General features: G+C 34.6%; 1 protein-coding gene across 1 annotated transcript in view; it reads left to right on the top strand.

Moving 5' to 3' along the window:
* Nucleotides 1-528: 528 nt before the first annotated feature.
* The window catches only part of HPGDS (hematopoietic prostaglandin D synthase), a 43,275-nt gene continuing 19,543 nt past the window's right edge, over nt 529-24,260 (top strand). The window contains exons 1-3 of the mRNA XM_031942332.1: nt 529-652; nt 16,929-17,070; nt 20,253-20,345. Coding sequence (XP_031798192.1) covers nt 16,938-17,070; nt 20,253-20,345 — 226 coding nt within the window. The 5' untranslated portion in view covers nt 529-652; nt 16,929-16,937. The remainder of the gene's footprint in view (nt 653-16,928; nt 17,071-20,252; nt 20,346-24,260) is intronic.

Genomic DNA, 24,260 nt, shown 5'->3' with positions numbered 1-24,260 from the left:
GCTTTTATTATTATTTACTGGAAGCAAATGTATTTTTCTTTGAAGTTGAAAGTAGCTTTATATTTATACTTTTCCACAAACAGCAATTTAAAAAAAAAGTTTAAGAAGTTGATCCCATAGAGAGTAAGGGTGTAAGGTACGATTTGAATAGAGGTTTTCTGACACTGCTGCCCCAAGTCCAGTTCACCATCCTTATAACCAAAATGCCTTTATAACTATTAAAAATGCTAATAAATTTTTATTTATTTATATAGTAGCATGTATTAGCACACAGAATCAAAATATATGTATCAATAGTGAAAATTAAATTTTATTGTACAGTATTGTATTGTATTTATTTCTTTTCTAATGGAACTTGGTAGCTTAAAAATTAAAATAAGAATGACATAGTAATTAATGCATATTAAATATTCCCATGAACTCTGAATATCAAATTAAAATCAATAGTTTCACTGATATCTATGCAAAGATCCTAGAAAATGCCCTGAGTAACAGGAAGTCTCTGCATAGTTGTGGCTCAGACTGTACTATTTATTTTTAAGGAAATGAAAAGACATAAGTGGAATAGTCAGTCTGCTGTCTTAGTGGATTTGACTACCACTTAGCTGTAGAGCCTGAAGTGCAGGTTGCCTAGAAGAAAGACACAACAAAAGTAAGTGATATTTCTAGGCTACAGATAAAAAGGGAATGAAATATGCTTCTTGATCATCGTTTTGTATATTCTCTCTTTTTTATTCACATCTTGTTCTGTGATTATTTGATCATTTTGTAACATTCTTGAAATATCTTGTTGAATTATTCTCTCTATATGTCATGATTTTCAGTATACCTAGTTTTGCCCTGAGCTTCTTTTATTGTTGCACGAACAGAATTCCTTGATCATTTCAGGGGAAAAGGTATTCATTAAAACTAAATTTTAATGTGTTTTCCCCAAGTGGATTTTTATTTTTAAAATTTTGTTTAGTCATTCTGGTCTTGTCTGACTTTTTGTGTTTTTTTTGGCAAAGATCCTGGAGTAATTTGCCATTTCCTTCTTCAGCTCACTTTACAGAGGAGGAAACTGAGGAAAACAGGAGTAAGTGACTTGACCAGGAATGTATAACTAATGTCTAAAGCTGAATCTGAACCCAGGTCTTCTGTGATTCTAGGACTGATATTCTATCATCTGATAGTTTAAAATGACAGTAATCCAGGAAAAGAACTTTTGTCATCTGAATACATATTGAAACATTACTATTTTTATTTTGTTTTGGTTTTTGTGTGTGTGCCATATGTGTGTTTCCTTTTGTTCTTTCTTCTTTTACATGATTAATATAGAAAGTATATTTTACATGACTATATATATATATATATATATATATATATATAAAACCTATATCAGATCATTTGCCATCAGATAGAGGGGGAGCAGAGAAAAGAGGGAAAAAATTTGAAACCCAAAATCTTTCAAAAAATGATGAAAATTGTCTTCTGTAATTGGAAAAATAAAATACTATTAAATTTAAAATTTAAGTAGTTTTTTTTTTTTAAAGAAACTTAGAAGTAAAGAAGAAATCCTACTTTGATCATTTGGAACAACTGATAGAAATTTATCTGATATTTTCCTTTCAATAATTTGAAATGCATAACTGAAAATCAGTACAACCTATTGGCTTCTATTTTTCTTTTAAGCACTTCAATTTGTAACAATTTGTATATTTATGACGTATATTTTTAAGAACATGCTTAAGCATTTTGCTAAAAATTTTCTATTTTACTATTCTCAGATTTTGAAGAAAACTACTGTAAGTGCAGCCAGATTTGCTTCCAGGTCACAATTTAGTGTCAGACACAATTTAATAATAATGGTAATAATAGCCAACATTTACATATGCTTATTATAAGCTATGCACCATGTGAAGATCTTTACAATTTTTATCTCATTTAATCCTTCCGACAACCCTGGAAAGTAGGAGCTATTTTTATCCCCATTTTACAATTGAGAAAACAGAAGCAAACAGAATTTAAGTAACTTGGCTACGGTCACACAGTTAGTAAGTATCTGAGGTCAGATTTAAACTCAGGACTTCCTGATTCCAGGCACAGCCCTCTAATCACTAAACCACCTAGTAGTCCCTAAAAGGAATGAAATTCCATTGGCATTTTGAAAAGGATTTCAAATTCACAGCTCCCAGATGATGAATTTCTATTTGAATGATACCACCTTCATTGCAGTGCTTTTAATATTCTTCAAACTTTTTAATGATTTTGAAATCAATAGCTAATGAAAACATAGAAGTTGCAAATGTAGCACATCCCCACCTCCCAACTTTCCCTAAAATTGCTCTTTTGGGCCCGGTGTGCTCTTTGAGTACACAATCACTCAAATCAGTGATTCATGAACCTCTATTGATGTGTGGGTTTTTCTAGTCATCCTGGAGATCATAAATGGTTCAAAGCACAGATATTTAACAAATAGTAAAAATAGATACATAAAGTCACAAGAGAACATCACCTCTCACTCATAAATCTGAGATATTAATAAGCATACTGTCAGTGCATGAGTAGTAACATGCATATTTATTTAGAGAAAAGTATGGCTAAGATACCTTCGTGGAAGGCTAACACAGTTATCCAATCACAAATGTCTTCTGATTTCATCATGCTATTCTAATTGAGATTGTGTCCCCCTCTGTGCAACATCTCTGCTGCATGTGACACTCTGCTAGTCCCATGATAGCTTCTTATGTGTGGTGAATACACAGCCTCAGCTGGTTGTTGTTCTATTAATCTGCAGTGGATTTGCAATGCCCACTGGGTACATAGCTTTCTGGACCCTGGTCCCTACCACCAATTTCTGGGTTTCATCTCTTCAGGATTACCTGTCTACTGTCTCACCAGTCTGCTAAAGTATGGTGGTTAGAAACTCTTCCTAATAAAGGCTTAGTCATAGCTACTACATCCAGCCAACACACAAAGTAGAATGTTTCTAAGTTAATATTGAGTCATTTATTTTCAGACCCCAATGTCTGAGCAGACTTTATAATGCTGTCTTGCAAACAACTATCATGAATGCTCCCTGACTTAGTATGTAAATGAATTTGAGCCAGGACAAAATCTAAGCTGTGGAGATAAATATTGGTCTCCCCTCCCTACTTTTTCCCTCAAGCTAGCTTCACTGCCTTTTTAAATATATTTTTGCTAGCAGCATAATCCCAGGGGAAAAAAAAAACCTGATTCTCTCTACAAATGTAAGGATCTACACCTGGCAAAAGAAACACATATTTTTTTAACTAAGTAAGAATTTATTTCTAAACTGATCATTTGATTAGAAATGACCCAATATTTTAAGCATGGGGAATAGCCTATAGTCAGCTAAGTACACAAAAATGTAATAAGCAAAAGTAAAATTCTTTACAATTTGCACTGATCAGATCTTGTTTATTGAATGTCAATGTATAGTCATTGGAGCTGAAATGGACCTTGTACATTCTCTCATTTTTTAATGAGAGATATGTTTATTTCTCTTTTATTAATAATAATTATTGAATTAAGATTAAGGTTTTTCCCTTTTTCTATTTCCTTTTTTAGGAAGAGGGAGAGAAAGAGAGAGAGAGACAGAGAGAGAGAGAGACAGAGAGAGAGAGACAGAGACAGACAGACAGACAGAGACAGAGAGATAGAGAGACAGAGAAAGACAGAGAGAGAGAGACAGAGACAGAGAGAGAGAGAGAGACAGAGAGACAGAGAGAGAGAGAGAGACAAGAAAGAGAAGAGAAAGACAAAAAGAGAGAGAGAGAGAAAGACAAAAAGAGAAAGAGACAGAGACAGAGAAGAGAGAGAGAGAGAGAGAAGAAAGAAAGAGAGAGAGAGAGAGAGACAGAGAAAGACAAAGAGAGAGAGACAGAGACAAAGAGAGAGAGAGAGAGACAGAGAGAAAGACAAAGATGGACAAAGAGAGAGACAGAGAGAGAAACAGAGAAAGATAGAGAGAGAAAGAGAGACAGACAGACAGACAGAGACAGAGAGATAGAGACAGAGAGAGAGACAGACAGAGACAGAGAGAGAGACAGAGAAAGACAAAGAGAGAGAGACAGAGACAAAGAGAGAGAGAGAGACAGAGAGAAAGACAGAGAAAGACAGACACAGAGAGAGACAGACAGAGAAACAGAGAGAGAGAGAGAGAGAGAGAGAGAGAGAGAGAGAGAGAAAAAAACAGAGAGAGAGGAGAGAGAGAGAGAGAGAGAGAGAGAGAGAGAGAGAGAGAGAGAGAGAGAGAGAGAGAGAGAGAAAGGTGGCGGGGAGGTGAGAGAATATATGTTTTTTCCAAGGGGCATCTGGGAAGGCTTTATGTAAGAAGGAGCCCTGGGCTGAGGAAGATTGTGAAAGAAAGAAATGGAAGAGGGTTACATCCTAAGCATGGGGAATGTCCTGTGATATATCCAGGAAATAGGCAGCATGTTGAGATTGAAAAACAGCTAATACTTTAATATGACTGGAATGCAAACTGCATATTGGGACTAATGTAGAATAAGGTTACAAAGGTAAACTGGAATAAGGCAAGCTTTTGATGCCAAGGTAAGAAAGCACTTTATCTTAGTGCTAACAAGAAGACATTGAAGTTTTAAGCAGGAGTGTGACATGACTTAGGAAGTCTTTGGCAGCCATATGGAGCATACAGTGGGAAGTAAAGACATGGCAGTGAGCAGAGACCTAAATTACGAAGCTATTATCAGAGTCAATGAGGTGCTGAACTAGTGATGAAAACAATAAATCAAGATGACATATATACATGAAAGGTTGTGGAGGTAATATCAGCAGTGGGAGATGAAGGAGAGTGAGAGGTCAAAAATTGGAAGGAGGAAGGAAGGAAACATGCATTAATCAATAAATAAACATTTAAATAAATGTTTATTGTGTGATGTGGCGAGATAGCAATATCTAGTTCAAAATAAACACGTGACAAATTCACAAGGTCATTCTTCTTGACAAAAGGTAGATTTATTTAGGGGAAAGGGCTTCAGACAAAATGAAGTAATACAACAGAGAGCAGGAATGGTAACTATGAAATAGAGTTGGGGGAGTTCTATCTATCATATAGATAGAAAAGGGAAAAGACAAGTTCCTTCAAGGGAAATCACAATTAACCAAGAGAAATACTCCATGAGGTGGGAGAAACCATTGTCTGGCAGGTTACATTAACCAGTTAGCTAGAGTAAAGAAACTGGTGTTATTAGAAGGAAGGCACTATGAGGCAGAGAAAGAGAGTACCTCATAATAGGCTGTCCTGAAGAGTATTAGCAAAGATTTTCATCATAAGCAGATTTTTTATAGGAGAAATGTAGCTTTGGGGGTTGCGAAGGTACAAACTGAAGAGGAAGGGTCTGGGAGCCAGGAGGCAGGCCAGGTCCCAGACTTGCCTAAAGATATGTGAATCAAGATAGTCTAGGAAAACTTAACTTCTTTTTTCTTTCTTTTTTATTAAAACTTTTTATTATTCAAAAGATATATATAGATAATTTTTCAACATTAACCCTTGAAAAATCTTGTATTCCAATTCCCCCCTTCTCCTCATCCCTCCCCTAAATAGCAAGTAATCCAATATATGTTAAACATGGTAAAAATATATGTTAACTCCAATATGTGTAAACATATTTATATAATTATTATGCTGCACAAGAAAAATCAAATCAAAAAGGAAAAAAATTAGAAAGATAATTAAATTCAAGTAGAGAATAAAGAATTCAAACAGAACAAACAGAACAAAAGAATAAAATTGCTATGTTGTGATTCACACTCAGTTCCCACAGTCCTCTCTGTGGGTGTTGATGATTCTCTTCATCACAAGATCATTAGAACTTGTCTGAATTGTCTCATTGTTGAAAAGAGCCACATCTATCAGAATTGGTCATTGTATAGTCTTGCCATTTCTGTGTACAATGATCTCCTAGTTCTATTCATTTCACTCAGCATCAGTTCATGTAAGTCTCTCCAGACCTCTCTGAAATCATCCTTCTGATCATTTCTTATTGAACAATAATATTCCATAACATCCATATACCATAACTTATTTATCCATTCTCTTCACGGGTCTTCAGACTTTTTAAATAGGAGGCCAGTTCACTGTCCCTCAGACTGTTGGACGGCCGGACTACAGTAAAAACAAAAACTTTGTTTTGTGGGCCTTTAAATAAAGAAACTTCATAGCCCTGGGTGAAGGGGATAATCGTCCTCAGCTGCCGCATCTGGCCCGCAGGCCGTAGTTTGAGGACCCCTGCTCTAACTGATGGGCAAGCCATTCAGTTTCCAAGTAGAAACATTGCTGGATATGGGTACGCAGTTTGATAACCTTTGGAGCATAGCTCCAAATTGCTCTCCAGAATGGTTGGATCAATTCACAACTCTACCAACAATGTATTAATATCTCAGTTTTCTCACATCCCCTCCAACATTCGTCATTGTCTTTTACTGTTATCTTAGCCAATCTGAGAGATGTAGTAGTGGTACCTCAGAGTTGTCTTAATTTGCATTTCTCTGATCAATAGTGATTTAAGCATCTTTTCATATGATTAGAAATGCTTTAATTTCTTCATCTGAAAATTTTCTGTTCATGTCCTTTGACCATTTATCAATTGGAGAATGGCTTCATTTCTTATAAATTTGAGTCAATTCTCAATATATTTTGGAAATGAGGCCTTTATCAGAACCTTTAACTATAAAAATGTTTTCCAAGTTTATTGCTTCCCTTCTAATCTTGTCTGCATTAGTTTTGTTTGTTTTTAAACCTTTTTAAATTGATATAATCAACATTTTCTATTTTGTGATTAATAATGATCTCTAGTTATTCTTTGGTCACAAATTCGTTCCTTCTCTACATATCTGAGAGATAAACTATACTTTGTTCTTCTAATTTGCTTATAATATCACTCTTTATGTCTAGATCATGAACCCATTTTGACTTTATCTTGGCATATAGTGTTAAGTATGGGTAAATGCCTATTTTCTGCTATATTAATTTCCAATTTTCCCAGCAGTTTTTGTCAAATAGTGAATTTTTATCCCCAAAACTAGGGTTTGTGGGTTTGTCAAACAATAGATTATTATATAGTTGTTAACTTTTTGTCCTATGAACCTAAACTATTCCACTGATCAATTGTTCTATTTCTTAGCCAGTGCTAAATGGTTTTGATGACTGCTGGAAAGCTTAATTTCTTAACTTACGATAATAAGACAGTCTGGGAAAGCTAAGTTTCCATCTATGTTGTCTCAAAGGTTGTTATGATTGTCCTTAAAGATGCTAACTATATTGGAGACAGGATGAATGAATTAACAATAGAATAATTTTCACATTATTCAATATGAACTGGATTTGGCAGTTCACATTAGGAAGATACATTGATAAATGCAGAGAAGTTGGGGGTTTGGGTGAGAGTGGTTTTAATTAGTCAGTCAATAAGCTTTTATTAAGTCCTTACTATATACCAGACACTATACTAAATACTAAGAATATGAAGGCAAATACAGAGTCTGCCTTTAAGTAGTTCACATTCTAATGGAAAGGAGACAGTATGCAAATAATTATGTACATTCAAGATATATACAGTATAAATGGGAAATAATCTCAGAAAGAAGACACCAGCAGTGGGAAAGAGGGAGAAGAAACACCCAAGAAAAGTCTTTTGCATGAGGTGTGATTGGATTTTAGCCTTGGAGAAAGCCAAAGAAGGTCAGAAGTTTGAAGTGAAAAGGGATATTCCAAGAATGAAAAAAATGAGTGAAAGTGCACAGGACAGGAAGATTACAAGAGGACCAGTGTTGTCAAATCTTGGAGTCTATGAAGGGGAATAAGAGTATGTGGGAGGAAGTAAAATGTAAAAAGACTGGGAAGGTAAGAAGGAGCCAGATTGTAAAGGCTTAAAAGCCAAGTATGAATCTTGAGGCAATAGGGAACCACTTTAGGAAGATCATTTTGAAGCTTAGTGGAATAGTGGAGTCTACTTAGTCGAGTCTAGAATTAGGAGACTGGAGGTGAGCAGACTCATCAATAGACTAAGACAGTTCAGGTTCAGTTAATGAGGGCCTGCATCAGGGCAATGCTGGTGTCAGAGGAAAGAAGGGAATATATTCAAGAAGTGTTATAAAGATAAAATTGACAGGTTTGAGCAATAGAATGAATAGAAGGGGTGAGTAAGAGCATCAGGAGTCAAGAATGACACCTTGATCAGGATTCAACAAACCTGAAGAGCCAGATAAAAATATTTTTTACATTTTAATATAAAATTTTATTGTTTGAAGTGAGTGTAAGGGATAATGTTGTAAAAAATTATCCTGGCATGGGTTCTGTCAATAAAAAGTTATTTAAAAAAAAAAAAAAGACTGTCCTGGTGGCTCTCCTGCCTTCAGCACTTCTCCACTAAAGACCAAGGACTTGGGACTGGTCCCGAGATCTCCAGAGAGCCAGTCTGGACAACTATATTTTAACCAGCCCAGTGTGGGGGCTCTAGAAAGCAATGGTACGTTTTGTTGTTCCAACTTGAGGGCTCTAGAAAGCAGGACATTACATTTGGATGTGCAGATTTCTTACTGGCTGATTGGCTGATACTGCTGACAAAGACTGGGAGACTGAAGGAAATAGTAAAGAATTTGGACTTAAAAAAAAAATTATTGTTTAATGAGGACCAAAAGAGCTGATAACTAGTGAAATGCCTGGCACATAGTAAACACTATATAAATGTTAATTTTTATTATTCTAATAATTCTTAAAAACCATTCTTAGGGGATTTGGCCCTTGGTTTACCAACTTCTGTATAGGATGACTGGCTAATGAATGAATGGCCTAGTCATTTCTCTTCATTAACTGAGCAAAGAACCAAAATGTGAACCATTAATATTTAGTGATGATTCTAAAGGAAATCAGTACTGGTAACAAAATTATTCCACCAATGTCTCTTTGACTTTGTTTTCCTCCTTCTGTTTTTTTTAATTATTAATGCTCTTTTCTTTTGATTTTACATTTATCACAACCCACTAACTTCCTTGCCAAATAGGAGCCCCCCTTCAATAAATAAATATAGCCAAATAAAAAGAAATAATTGTACCTGAAAAAAAAAGAATGACATCTAGATTACAAGCCTAGGTTAATGGTTTGTAGTATGATGGGATCTTTGAACATAATAGGAAAATTAGAAAGCAAGGAAGACTGAAAGGAGAAAGTTAATGAGTTCAATTTTTGACAGGTTGAGTTTTGGATGTCTACAGGCCATCTAGTACAAAATGTTCAAAAGACAGTAGATTACTCAAGACTGGAGGTCAGCAGAGAGTTTAAAGCCAGATAAATAAACCAAAAAACTATCTGCATTGAAATGATAAATGCATTCATGAGAACTGATGAGATCACCAGGCAAGATAGTGTAGAAGAAGAAAAACAATAGCCCATGCCAAAAACATCTACAGTTGGTGCCTCCATTTCCGTTTTTAGTTTCTTAAATTCTCCCATGAAGAAGAGAGATATAGGATAGTAACTAAACGGAGATGGTCAAATCAAGTGAAGATTTTTTTTAAATGCTTGTAGATAGTAGGAAGCAGCTCAGAGAGAGAAAAAGATTGAAGGTTACTGAGAGAGTAGGAATGAGAGAGGAAACAATCTCTTGGAGGAGATGGAAAGGAATGGATTCAAAGTTACATGTAGAGGAGTTTCCCTTGCCAAGGAGAAGCTATCTCTTTGTGTGAAAAAGGAGTGACAATAGTAGGGGGAGATATCTGAGTGACATGAGATGAGGCAAAGGGGAGTATTGAAATTTTGTATGGATGGACCCATTTTTTTCAGTGAAGTATGACGCAGTGTTGAGCTGATAGGATAGTGTATAAAGATGTCAAAGCTTGAGGAAGGGTAAAAAAGTTTGGAAAAGCTACTGCGGTGAATGGGATTGTAAACTGGTTAGGAAAGTATAAATGGTTTGTCTTGCTACAATCACAATGCAGTTGAGATTATGTAACATACATTTATACTAGACCCAATCAGCATGATTTTGTGATTTTCTCCAGTTTGATTTAACATCTGATGAATAGGAGTGAAGGCACTACATGGAAGTAGTAATCTAAAGTCATATTTTAGCAGGGGGAGATCAATAATAATAGAAGGAGGTAAGAGTCCTGAGAGAAGATAAGAAGGTAGAGTTGGGCTGAAACAGTTGAGAGTGTAGTCAGTACAGGGATTATGATTGCTTGAGGATTAGAAGTCACTGTCAGGATTAAGGAAATTAAAAACTGTATAGTAAAAAAAAAAAAAAGATTAAAAATGACAGAAGATAATGCTCAGATAAAAGAATTTCATACTTCATGAACATGGAAGTGGAATATGTTTTATTGATAAAAGGCAAGATGAATGATATGACATGTCTGAGTGTAGCTGAGGTAGAGATGAGAAGGAAATCATGGAAAATTAGTAGATTAAGGAATAGGAAGTTAGGGTATATGAGGGAGTAGTATGTTGAAGTACACGACAAGGAGAGCAAGAGTTGGGGAGGCAAGACCATGAGCCAGACAGTGCACTCATTGTGAATGGATGGTGTGAAGGTCACTAGACTAACAGATTAACCAGAATCACACTAGTTTAGCTACCAGGTCACAGTGTACTTAAGAGGTATTGCAAATTTGTCTGGCCAAAGGCATGGGTAGTTTCAAAACACAATTTAGTTCCACAACCGTTGATTAAGTATCTACCGTCTCATAGACCAAAATCTGGTGCTGTGCTACAAAGGTTCAGGAGATAGATACAGAATTCACTCCAAAAATAACTCAATGAAACTGAAGCCTTAATATTTATATAAATATATTCATCTAAAGTCGTAAGGACCTTATATGGTACCTTTAAGCCATGTAAAGTTTTAATGGCAACTTGGTAACATGTCTACAACTTTGTTTTAAAATATTTAAATCATTATATTATTTGTTGGGAATGATCACTCAAACCAGATTCCTCATGTCATATTTTCCTATTACCATGAATTCTAACCAAAGACTTACTTAATATTATTATTGTTGTGTTAATCAGTAATTTCTTACCTTTATGATCCCATAGATCACACTCTCCATGATGTTTCTTGGCAAAGAGTGGTTTGCTATTTCTATCTTCAGGAGATTTTGATAAACAGATTAAATGACCTGTCTAGGGTCACACAGCTCGTAAATATCTAAAGGCAGATTTGAACTCTGATTTTTCTGACTTGAAGCCCAGCACTCTATTCACTAAGCCATCCAACTGCCTCCTTATCTTTTTTAACTATCATTAAGAAAATGAAGATAAAGACTTCTGTTGCAGTGTTAAGAAAGTATCAGGTTTTTCTTTCATCTGCAAATATAATATTAAGAAAATTTCTGGTTTCAAATTCTGCCTGTTACTTTAAGAACAGGCTTTATTTTTTTAAGTGTATGTACTCTACTAGTAATGTTGAAAGTCAGTGTGGAATAATGGAGAGAATTCTGGGTCTGGTGTCAGAAAGACCTGGGGTCCAACTTCAGTTCTTATCAATATGTTACCCCGGACCAGTCACTTAATCTCTCAGCCTCAGTTTCCTATTTCAAAAAGAGAAATGATCATACTTGGAATATCTACTTCTCAATATTGTTGTGAAATACAAAAGAGAATGTATGGAATGTTCTTTGTATTTTTTGTGCTTTCTGGTACTCTGTGAAATTGGCCATAGAAATCCTCATCTGGAATTCTTGTCTTTCTCTGTTAACTGTTAACAAAGAATATTATAACACATAAAGTTTTTCTTGGTATTAATGATTGTTTTTAGTAACATATGGCTTACCTTATTTGGTTTGGGATTTGAAAACATGTGTGAACATATTTATATGAATACCCAAGGAACAAAAATGCTTCTACTTGGGGATTTTGGTATCTATAGGAACCAAGAATAGAGATTTGTTTCCCAGGAAAGATAATTATTCAAGTAATGGTAGGAATGTAGTATAAAGGTACTGCCTCTTTATGAGCTGTGACTGTTGAAAAGATGTTTTGTAAAAAGATAAATATTTGTCCTCTCTTTGTGGAGTTGAGACAGTTACCATGATTAGATTTATAGATTGTTCCAAAATTAGAGACAGATAGTTGCCTAGCTATGTGAAGAATTCAAAACTGATCTTTAAACTTCAGTGAAATGGTTTATGAAATATTAAAAGAACCAAAGAAAGTCTCCCAATTGGTTGGAGGGGATCTAGAGAAGATTTATAGAAAGATGTGGACTAGACCAACATAGAATGAGAGCAGTGGATGGGCAGTGACCTATATATAAGGGAAGGGAGTGCTTAGAAAGCTCTCAAGAATGGAAATTCTTCAGGGTATAAGAGTAAATTTTAAAAATGTGTTATCTTATGTATTTCTATTTTGTGTAAGTAGATACAGGAACATAGATTGGGAAAACTTTAAAGGGGTGTTTGGTTCAATATACCCATTTTAAAGAATTGAAAAAGTATTTCTAGTATATTAGTATGTATCTCACAATATGTCTTTTAAAAAAAATAGCCATACCAAATTAAATGAATGAATGAAAAATAACATTCTGGATGGTAAAGGTTGAACAAAAAATGGGAATACAAAGTGGTATGAGGTATAAAAATGTTTTAAGGACTTCCATATGAAAGATAGACTGAATTTGGTTTGCTTGGTCCCAAGGCAAAGGAGAAGGACAAATGGATGAAAGTTGCAACAAACAGATTGAGGCTAAATGTAAGGAGAAATTGAAGAATAATTAGAGTCATCCCTAAAGTGAAAAGAGCCAGCTCAGGGAGAAATCATTGTCCCTCCCCAAACTCTTATTGAAGGCCTTTAAGTGAACACTAGATGACCATTTATCTGGTAAAATATATATAAGATTCTTGGTGAACATAGACTAAAATATTTCTGGAGTCTGTTTTAATTCTGACATTCTGTGATACATATTTTTATTAAAAATAAAACATCCACTTGACCAGTCTATTAAAAATCTTTCAAATGAAAAACAAATTTAGTATTAAGTGCATGGCAGTTATATATCCTTTAGGATTTCTAATTCAGATCTTCTGCTACCTCCTCTAAGAAGGTTTTATTATCCCTCCAATCTGCCTAAGGGAAGGAAAGCTCCTAAACAAGTAAGACCTTTTTTGGTGTCTTTTTATCCTAGCACATAGTAAGTACTCAATAAACCCTTGTTGATTAATTATTTAGTGGTCATTCTGTCCAGAAATTTCTTTGTATTTTCCTATCTGGGCAAATGCATATTCTTCTCCCCTCCCCTCAATATCCCCTTCCCACAATATCCATCATTCCTGCCCTCTTCCACTTCCCTAGCCAGGGGAACATATGATTCTTGAGTTAAGCTGGTATTCTCTCACCAATGGTTGGACTCCACTGTGTTTCCTCTTCTATGTGCTAAGAACTCCATTTTTCATCAATGTCTATTTTCCTATAGAATCATCACTTATCTTTTCCTTCTGTTATTAATCCTTCCCATCACCTACATCTAATAAATACAGTTATCCTTTCCACATTGGAGGGTTTAGGAGCACAAAGGCTCCTAAAATCTGCATAAATATTTTGGCCCTCCCTTCATATCAGAGAAGAAAAATGTGTATATTTATGGTATTAAAACATAAAATATATTGGTATTAAAAGATGCTATACATATATTTTATGCATTTTTTGAATTTCTAAACTTTTTCTGTGCAGTCTGCTAGCCTTTGCATTTTGTCTGTGGCTTCTGCAAAACTCCCCTCAAATTCTCATTTAATTTCTTATGATAACATGAAAGGTATCAAAACTGTGATAAGGAAAGTCAGATATGGAAGGGATAACTGTATTTATAAATGACTTGAAATGCCTCCTAGCTTATTAATGTGTGCTGAAGTCACATTCTGAGGTGCTGATATATCAATCAACTTGTCACACAACAAAAGAGTTTTTCCCAGAATGCATTTTCAGGTGTCAACAGTTGCTAATGCTTTGTTGTTATATAGCCTTCACCATTCATTTCTATTTATTCCAGCTGGCAATTAAGCAGTTGTTAATTAAATGGGGATATTTTAATTGGACACTCTGGGTAAGAGAAGAATGAAAAATTTTCCATTCCCATTTCACTTCATGCCATCACACCAGACTAACTCTGTTAAAGTAGGCTCTTTTTATTGAAATCGCAGCAGTGGATATCATTGTGGCAGGGGTATCTAATACCACCATATCTAAATGGAAGACTGTGAGATAAGAGGAATTTCATATGAATTATTTCTACTATTTTCAGCAAAGACCAAGGTGATGTAGCTAGATAGCCAGAAGGATAGTTCTTCTTTTGGTCTTTCTTGGTCAAAATTAGAAATTAGAAATAAATTCTTTGTATGTATGTATAGCATCTATGGATGCTATATTCTATATGTTAGCTATATGCTAATATAAAATTTCCTAATATGAATTTGGCTTCTCATACTAACACTAACCGTTCAAAACATGGAATTTCCATTTCTTGTTTAATTAGAGTTCAACTTCTCCTTTGAGGAAACTATTTATTTAAATCAGTCAGTGCCAGGCACTATGCTAGGTGCTGGAGATATAAAAAAAAAAGACAAAACCCCTGCCCTCAAAGAGCTTACAGTCTAATGGAGAAGACAATATGCAAACAGCTGATTTATCTTTGTAAATTTAATCTAGCCTCATACCTACTGGGTGACCCTGGGCAAATCACTTAATGCTATTTGCCTCAATTTCCTTATCTGTAAAATGAGCTGGAGAAGCAAATGACAAACTATTCCAGTATCTCTGTCCAGAAAACCCCAAATGGGGTCATGAAGAATTAAATGATTGAACAACATATACATACAAGCTATAGTTAGGATAAAAACAGAGAGGGAAAACAATTAGGGAGGACTGGAAAAGACTTCTTACAGAAGGTGGTATTTTAACTTCAACTTGAAGGAAGCCAAGAGGCAGAGATGAGGAGAAAGGGTGAAAGAAAATGTCTTGTTTGAGGAACAGCAAAGACTTATTAAGCACCAAATGTATTTCAGGCACTGTACTAGACAATTCAGGTGTAAAGGCTAAAATAAAACATCATTTGTGCTCAAGGAAATCATATTCTGTTCTGGGAAACAACATACAAAGATACACAAAATATATGCAAATAAATGCAAGATAATTGGGGGGCAGAGAGTCACAATCAGCTGAGGTATCAAAAAAGCCATTATGGAAAAGGAGGCACTTTAAGTGATTTGAAAGGAAATTAGAGATCTTAAGGTAGAGATGAGGAAGTTGGATATTCCATAAATGGAAGACAGCCAGTTAAAAAAAAATAAAAACAAAAATGGAGAGATAGGAAACAGTATTGTAGGTGAGAAATGGCAAAGCTAATTTAGCTGAACCACACAACTTTTCTAACAAAAGAGTTATTAATCCTGGAAGTCACTGGAATTTTTTGTCAATGAGTTCCTTGATTAGACTAGAGCTTTAGGAAAAACACTTTAGCTGCTGTGTAGATGACAGATTAGAGAAAGGAGAAATTTAATGCAGGGTAACCAAAGAAGTCACTGTGATAATTGTCAGTCAGTAATAAATATTTATTAGATACATATTACGTGTCAGGCACTGTGTTAAGCATGGGAATGCAAAGAAAGGTAAACATCACTCCCTGTTCTCAAGGAATTTTCAGTCTAAAGAAGGAAACAACATGCAAACAACTATGTACAAGCAAGCTATACACAGAATAAATTGGAGGTGATCAATTGAAGAAAGACACTAGAATTATAGGAGATCAGGAAAAACTTTCTGTAGCAGGTAGAGTGTTTTGTTGGGACTTGAAGCTAGAAAGCAGAAATGAGGAGGGAGAACATCCCAGGATGGAGGACAGCCAGTGAAAATGCCCAACACTATGAGATGGAGCTCCTTCTTGTAGATCAATCAGTGTCGTTGGATCATAAAGTATTTGAAGGTAACACATGTAAAATATTAGAAGACTAGGAAGGGGGAGCCATATTATGAAAGACTTTGAATGCCAAAAAAGATTTTTATTTGATCCTGGAGATGATAGAGAGTCATTGGAGTTTATTAAGTAGAAAAGTGACATGGTTAGATATGTACTTTAGAAAAATCACTCTGAAAAGCTGAGTGTAGGATGAACTTGAGTGTAGAGAAAAATTGTGACAAAAAACCCCCAAATAAACAGATTATTGCAATAGTTTAGGCGTGAGGTGATGAAGGCTTATACCAAAATGGTAGTCCTATCAGAGGAGAGAAAGGGATATATGGGTGAGGAAAGTCATGAAGGTAAAATTAATAGATCTTGAAAACAGATTGGATATTGGTAGGGAGGTGGAGGTTTGGATGGAAAGATAGGATTGAGAGAGATGAGGATTCAAAGAAGAACCTGGGAGATAAGTAAATTCTAAATTAGAATACTATCCATGTAATTAGAGAAAACAGGATGGATGAGTATATATTCATTGGGATAGACAACATATAAATAAAGGTGTATATACAAATATATATACAGAGTTGATGACAGGTAATCTGAGAAGAGAAGGCACTAGCATCTGGAAGGACTAGGAAAGATCCCCTTCAGAACATAATACTTCAGCTGAATGCTGAAGGAAGCCAGGGAACCAAGAAGTACAGGTGAAGGAGCAAAGCATTCCATGTATGGGGATAACCAGGGCAAAGGTATGGAAATGGACTGGATTCTTGGAAGAACTGCAAGTGGGCCAATATGGATGAATCATAGAGTATTTTGAGGGAAGTGAAATATGAGAAATCTGAAAAGCTGGGAAGGCATCAGATTATGAAAAACTTTAAATGCTAGAGGCTATATTTGGTCTTGGATGTAATAGGGAGACAATGAGGTGATTAACCACATGTGCTGGCGATTTGTGTGTTGTTTTTCCTCTGAAATGTTCCTTAAATAATGTTTCCTACTCTTCTTTCTTAGAATTGTACCATGCCACACTACAAACTCATTTATTTTAACATGAGAGGAAGAGCAGAAATTATTCGCTACCTTTTTGCCTATTTAGACATACAGTATGAAGACCATCGGATAAGTCAAGATGACTGGCCAACAGTCAAACAAAGTAAGTGGAATAAGTAAGACATTGATGCTTCTTGACCAATGATTTAACTAATGGGTTTAGAACCATGATGGTTTCTTCCATTGGATATAAAATATCCAGTAACATGGCAATTTCATGTACATGTTAAAAGGAGATTTCCAACTTTTGAGTAACGGCAAGAGTTAATTATTCAGTTTATCAAAACTCACAGTATCACTTTTTTGAGGCTATTTTTGACCTCTGGATTGGAGTAGCACACAAATGTTTAGAATTGTGGCAAGAAAGAGATATCCATTAAGAACAATAGAATCCATCTTGCGAGCCCTGAAGAATGCTCAAATGAATATTGTAAAGACAAGGTAATTTGAATACACTCAATTTAAAAATATTTTAAAGGGAGTTTTTCCTTATTCTAACATTTTATTTTTCTATTGAAGCTGATACTTAATCTTATCTAAATTTGTCTTTTCATTTTTAGACTCATACATAATATTTCACTAACTATCTGGATCTATTTCTGGCAGTGGAGATTGGTACTTATGTTGTAACTTAATACTCTTTCAAAGTTGTCTAGAGCAGTGAGAAGTTAAGTCCAGCATAAACCTGTATATGTCAGAAGCAGAACTTGAATCCAGATTGACTTTCTCTATCCATTGTGCCATACTCAATGTTTCATTGTCTTTTTGTGGCTATAAAATCCTTATTTTAAAAATGAAGAAATAAAAGTTATATAAATGAAGTGAGTAACCTTAGCTCAAAAGCTTTTCAGCAAAACTTGCCATTGAATACCTAGGATTTAGAGTTACAATGGAATTTAGTGATCATTTCATTCAACTCTTTTCTTTTTTCAGGTGAAAATATAAGCTTTAGAGTTAAATATAAGCTTTAGAGTTAAAGACCAAATCCACATAGATAGTAAGCAGAGAAGAGAGATCTCAGGTCCAGTTCCTCTTTCGTCCTATACCATTATTCTTACAGATAGCAAGTTTCTGAACTAAGTGTTGATGTCAGTATTTAGTCATTAGGATTTTTTTCAGTTAACATACATCAAAGAATTGAATTATATTTATTTTTCCAGAATGTCATAATTCATATTCCAATTGAAAAGCCAATATTTCATTTTAATTCTATAAGAATGTTATTTTAAGCAAAATCTCTACAAATGTGGAATAGACCTCAGTGGCCAATTAGTCCAAACCCTACCTAAAAGGAATCCCCACAATAATACACCAAACAACTGGACATTTGGAATCTACTTAAAAACCCAAAAGAGGAGTAACCTCTCTAGTCAGCCCCCTCCCCCATTTGGACCATTCTAAGCTATTCCTGATTCCTGATGATTATTCATCCTCTTTGCAACTTCTTCCCCATTCCCCACCATCCATCACTCCTAGCTTTGACCTTTGAGCGCAAACAGAACAAGTCTATTCCCTCTGAAACTTCTTCTTTCCCTTCTCTATCTTCTTTTTTCCTCTTCTTCCTTTTTTCTTCTCTTTTTTCTCTTCTTTTTCTTTCTCCTCCTATATGGCATGAATTCAACTGAAGGCCCTCCACTATTTGAGCTGCCTTTTTTTCTAGATATCTAGATAGATAAGATGCCTTACTTCAGAAACTCTTGAGTTCAGAAATGAGCACACTACTGTATATGAGACTTACCGAGTATAAAGAACAGTGGGAACTCTCAGTTCCTCAGTACTGAAAACTATTATGCTAACTCAGGATGACATTAGCCTTTTGGGCTGCCACACTGCCATGTTAACTCATATTGAGCTGACAATCTACTACTTCTAGTAGACTTTTTTCCAGTCTTTTTTTCAGACAAACTAATTATTAATGACATCTTCTCCACCTTATACTTGGAAAGCTGAGTTTCTTTTTATAGTTTTTAAGTATAAAATTTTACATTTATCCCCACTGAAATTCATTATATTAGATTTCATCCAATGTTCTAGCTTGTGGAGATGTTTTTTGGATCCTGCCTCTGTGATTCAGTGTGTTAGCTCTTCCTCTCAGCTATATGTTATTTTACAAATTTGATGTTCATAACTTTGTACCTATATCCAAATAATTAATTTACAAAGCACAGATCCCTGAGGTAACTAGCTGATAGCACAGTGGGGCCTGGAGTCAGGAAAATCTAAGTTCAAATCCAGCATCAGACAGTAACTATATGACTCTAGGCAAGGATAGATCATTTTCCAGCCAAAAAGTGGGGGCTTGACATCTTGTGCCTTTGGGCTAGTCTAGAAGTCCTTTCAATTGGGAAGTCCCAGTATGCTAAAAAGAGGAAGGAAGTGATCTGTTCTAGTCCAGAGGCCTTGTGAGGATTATGGACTCTGAGCTCATAAATTTAGAGTTGAAGAGTCCTTGCAGGCCAACTGGTCAAATCTGAAATAACTTTCTAACTCAATTCTTCCTCATTCCAAGAATACTCTGTCTGCTATACCACAGATGTCCTAGGATGTGAGATGTGGTTTGTCTCAATCAATTTTCAACATTTGGAAGCAAGGACTCTTGTATGTTATCTGAAAAATTTTTATTTATTGTAACAATCTTCTAAATAAATAAAAAGCCTTTATTTTATATAAAATAAATAAGTAAAACAATATAATAGAACAGCTTGCATTCTATGAATTTTAAAAATATTGAAATACCTGAAATTGAAAAACTTTATCTTATATGGTATTCCTAAAGCATATTTTACAACTACAATGAATAACTATATTTGGTTGCTCATGAAAAATCAAATTAAAATTGCCATTACTACTGGAAAGGGCATGAAAACCTACTATTCTGTGGTTCTAATTCATAATCCTTGTGACTGCCTTTCCTCATTATATATTGATTTTTCAGTATATAATAGATTGTAGGCCCATTAAGGGTATTGAATTATTTCATTTATTCCCTGTAGCATAATGCCTGGGAAAAAGTAAATACTTAATGTTTATTTCTTTGATTGATACTTGGCTGACTTTAGTAAGAGCTGCAAGAATGTACCTGGTCATTTTTCTGGCACATGTAGTGTCATCATGAAAGTGATTCTTTGGAATTATGTCTAAAACCCTCTGAGTTTTTCCCTTATACCCTTTGCCAAAGAGTTCATCACTACTATTTTTTTAAAATTTCCATGACTCATCTGAAAAAAATCACATTGTACTTTCACTTTGTGTATTATCTATTGATTTATTTTGTTTTATTTAAAGCTGTTCCATTTGGCAAAATTCCTATTTTAGAAGTTGATGGAGTTCCCCTTCACCAGAGTCTTGCCATAGGAAGATTTCTGGCTAGAGAAGCAGGTAATTCATTTAAGATTTTTGCAATTACATATATTTTGATGTTGTTTGATTCTGGGCCATGAGAAACACTAGCATTTAGGTCCTGTATTGAATAAAAATATTAAAGCCTATTTATTGGAAGAGTATTTGCTGAGCACCTAAAAGTGTAATATTGTGCTAGAGATAGTAGAGATTACAAAGGTAAATAAAGTCCCTACTTTTAAAGATCTTACAGTCTCTTGATCCAAATATTAATTTCATTCTACCTAACACTTGTTCATAAAAATTCCCCAAAGGAGGCAGTTAGGCAATGTAGTGGAATGAGCATCAGTCCTGGAGTATGGAGGACCTGAGTTCAAAGTTGGCCTTGAGCACTTACCAGCTGTTAAACCCTGGGCAAATCATTTAATCCTGATTGCCTCTTTCCCTCCCCTCCCCAAATAACCCCAGAGAGCAGAGAGTGTCTATTATGTGTTCATAGTCATATTTTGTGCATTTGTATATAGTTATTTTAATTTTATGGTTTTTATTTTTTAGTCATTTTTTGGATTCTACCTCCTTTGGATATCTGGTAATCTTGATTGCTATTCTTCATCTGTTATGGTGGTTTTTCTCTATCACACATAGATTAATGGATTTATATAGACAATTTTTCCCGTTTCCTTTACATTTTAGTTCAAAGTCTGTTCTTTAAAAAAAAAAAGATTTGCAATATTGTAAGCAAATAGATTATTACTAGTCTTTGTTAGATCCCTTCCATCTCTGTCTGGCCAGTCCAGAGTTTAATTTCTATAATTTAATCATTGGTATATAATCAAAACCTCATTTTCATTCACCAGCTTCTTAAACTAAGGTTTAAGTCAAAAAAAAATTTGCTTTTATCTTCTGAAAATTTTGTGTTTAATGGGAAACACTATTAAGGAAAACACTATTAGTTCTCCTAAAATCTTTAGTTTCTTGTTTAGTACATCAGTAATGTTTTCTATTAACATTTGAGCCCATATGGGACACTTGAACACGGAAACAGTAATGGCTATTGTATTTCCAACCTTTAACAGAAGGGGACAGGAAAAAAGAAGTATTTGAAATGAATAAGAAAAGAATCTGTAGATATGATTCAGAGAATTTGGGATTTGTAAAGAAAACCAAAGATTGAATTGTGGGAGGAGATATTTGTTTATTATTTTGTTATTGGGGTTTTAAAATTTTTTTAACTTGATATTTTCCCCTAGTAACATTTAAAACAATTTTTTGTTTTTAAAAATTTTGAGTTCTTAGGTTCTCTTCCTTATTCCCATTCACAATTATGAAACCACATGTGAAGTTATGTAAAACATTTCCATAAAAGTCAAGTTGTGAAAAAAATATAGATCTCCTACCCCAATGAAAATTAAAACCCTCAAGAGAAATTAAGTTAAAAAAAGAAGAGATAGAGAGGAAGTCAATCTATATTCAGATGTAATCATTTCCTTCTCTGGGTAGGATAGGATTTTTCATCACTAGTACTTCAGAGTAGTCATGGATGATTGTATTACTGAGAATAGCAAAGTCATTCACAGCTGTTTATTCCAGAATATTACTATTACTTTGTATACAGTACATTTCACTTTGCTTGAGTTCATGGAGGCCTTTCCAGGTTGTTGGTGTTTCTTTTTTTCTAAGAGTATTCTGCTTATCATTTCCCATAGAATAATAATGTTCTATCACAAACACACAGCACAGTTTATTGAGTCATTCCTCAATTGATGGGCATCCCCTCAATTTTTTTTTAATTATACCTTTTTATTTACAAGATATATGCAGGGATAATTTTTCAGCATTGACAATTGCAAAACCTTTTGTTCCAATTTTTCCCCTCCTTCCCCTCCCCCCTCCCAGATGGCAGGTTGACCAACATGTTAAATATGTTAAAGTATAAGTTAAATATAATATATGTATACATGTCCATACAGTTATTTTGCTGTGTAAAAAGAATCGGATTTTGAAATAGTGTACAATTAACCTGTAAAGGAAATTAAAAATGCAGGCAGACAAAAATAGAGGGATTGGGGATCTATGTAGGGGTTCATAGTCATCTCCCAGAGTTCTTTTGCTGGGTGTAGCTGGTTCAATTCATTACTGCTCTATTGGAACTGATTTGGTTCATCTCATTGTTGAAAATGGCCACATCCATCAGAATTGATCATCATACAGTATTGTTGTTGAAGCATATAATGATCTCCTAGTCCTGCTCATTTCACTCAGCATCAGTTCATATAAGTCTCTCCAGGACTTTCTGAAATTATCCTGCTGTCATTTCTTACAGAACATATTATTCATATACCACAATTTATTCAGACATTCTCCAACTGATGGGCATCCACTCAGTTTCTAGTTTCTTGACACTACAAAGAGACCTGCTACAAACATTCTTGCACATACAGGTCCCTTTCCCTCCTTTAAGATCTCTTTGGGATATAAACCAGTAGTAACAGTGCTGGTCAAAGGGTATGCACAGTTTGATAACTTTTTGGGCATAGTTCCAAATCATTCTCCAGAATGACTGGATGTATTCACAATTCCACCAACCATACATCAGTGGTTTTCCCACTGTTTTCCCACATCCCCTCCAGCATTCTGCATTATCTTTCCCTGTAATTCTAGCCAATCTGACAGGTGTGTAATGGTATCTCAGAGCTGTCTTAATTTGCATTTCTCTGATTAATAATGACTTGGAGCATCTTTTCATATGACTAGAAATAGTTTCAATTTCTTCGTCTGAGAATTGTCTGTTCATATCCTTTGACCATTTATCAATTGGAAAATGGCTTGATTTCTTCATCCCCTCAATTTCTAGGATTAAGCCCTAAGAAGGGAGCTGCTATGAATATTTTTGTATATATGTCATTTTCATTTTTTTGTGTTGTTAGAACAAAGGATTTGCATGAATTTATTTTGGGCACAGATCATATCTTTTGATCATTTATCATTTGGGGCATGGCTCTTATTTTTTTTTTTTTAACAAATTTAACTCAGTAGGAAGGAGGTATTTAGAAATATTTGAGAACTGGAGAAAGATGCAAACTGAAAGAGGAGAATAATTTAATAATGACTGTGGGAGAATAATGAAAGGAGATAGAATGCTCTGTAGAAGGAAAAGTGCAACTATATGGCATACAAAGGAGAAAGATTCAAGGCCAAGATAGCTGGGATGACAAAGTTTTTTTAAAACAATTTTCTAAGCTTGAATAAGAAGTTAACTGGAGATAGGAATGCAAATTGGGTTAAGTGTTAAGTGAAGCTTAAGAGTCTGGCAATGTATTTATTAGTTTAAAAGAAATGGGAAAGGGAATGACTACTAGAGAATGTATTCTTAAACAATTTTTCAAAGTAGTTCAGCAGGAAAAATAAAAATAAGACAAGAACTGAGGATCTTCTATCTAGAGAGCAGAAAGAATTTTGTTGGCATCAGCATTGAGCATTTAATATTTGTTATTACAGCCACGGCCAAATGGTTGGTTTTTTATGCACTAAGTCAAAGGTGATTAATTTTTTTGTTTTGTATAATGTACCCCTTTGGCAGGCTGGTGAAATAATGTACTTGAAAACATTCTCAGAATCTGTTCTCAGAACACATGTATTTGAATACATAAAATAAACTAAAAGAAACTAAAGGTTAGTTTAAAAAAAAAAAAAGATGTAGATTTCCCTGCATCCAACTTCATAGACTCCCTAAAATCTATCCACAGATGCCTAGGTTAAGACTTCCTGTTTTAAAGAAATAGGTACAGTCTGTAGAGATAGTCTAACTACTGATTCATACTAAATTAGTCTCAATGGAAAAAGCTTTTAGGACCAACAATGATGGTTTGTTTTTCCCCCCCAATAAAAAATAAAGGAAATTTTCTTTTAAAACTCACTTTTGGCCCTCTTTTCCTCTTCACACACATGCAAATT

This window comes from Sarcophilus harrisii, chromosome 6 (assembly GCF_902635505.1).
Source record: "Sarcophilus harrisii chromosome 6, mSarHar1.11, whole genome shotgun sequence".
Taxonomy (NCBI): domain Eukaryota; kingdom Metazoa; phylum Chordata; class Mammalia; order Dasyuromorphia; family Dasyuridae; genus Sarcophilus; species Sarcophilus harrisii.
This window is presented reverse-complemented; position numbering and strand designations above follow the sequence as displayed.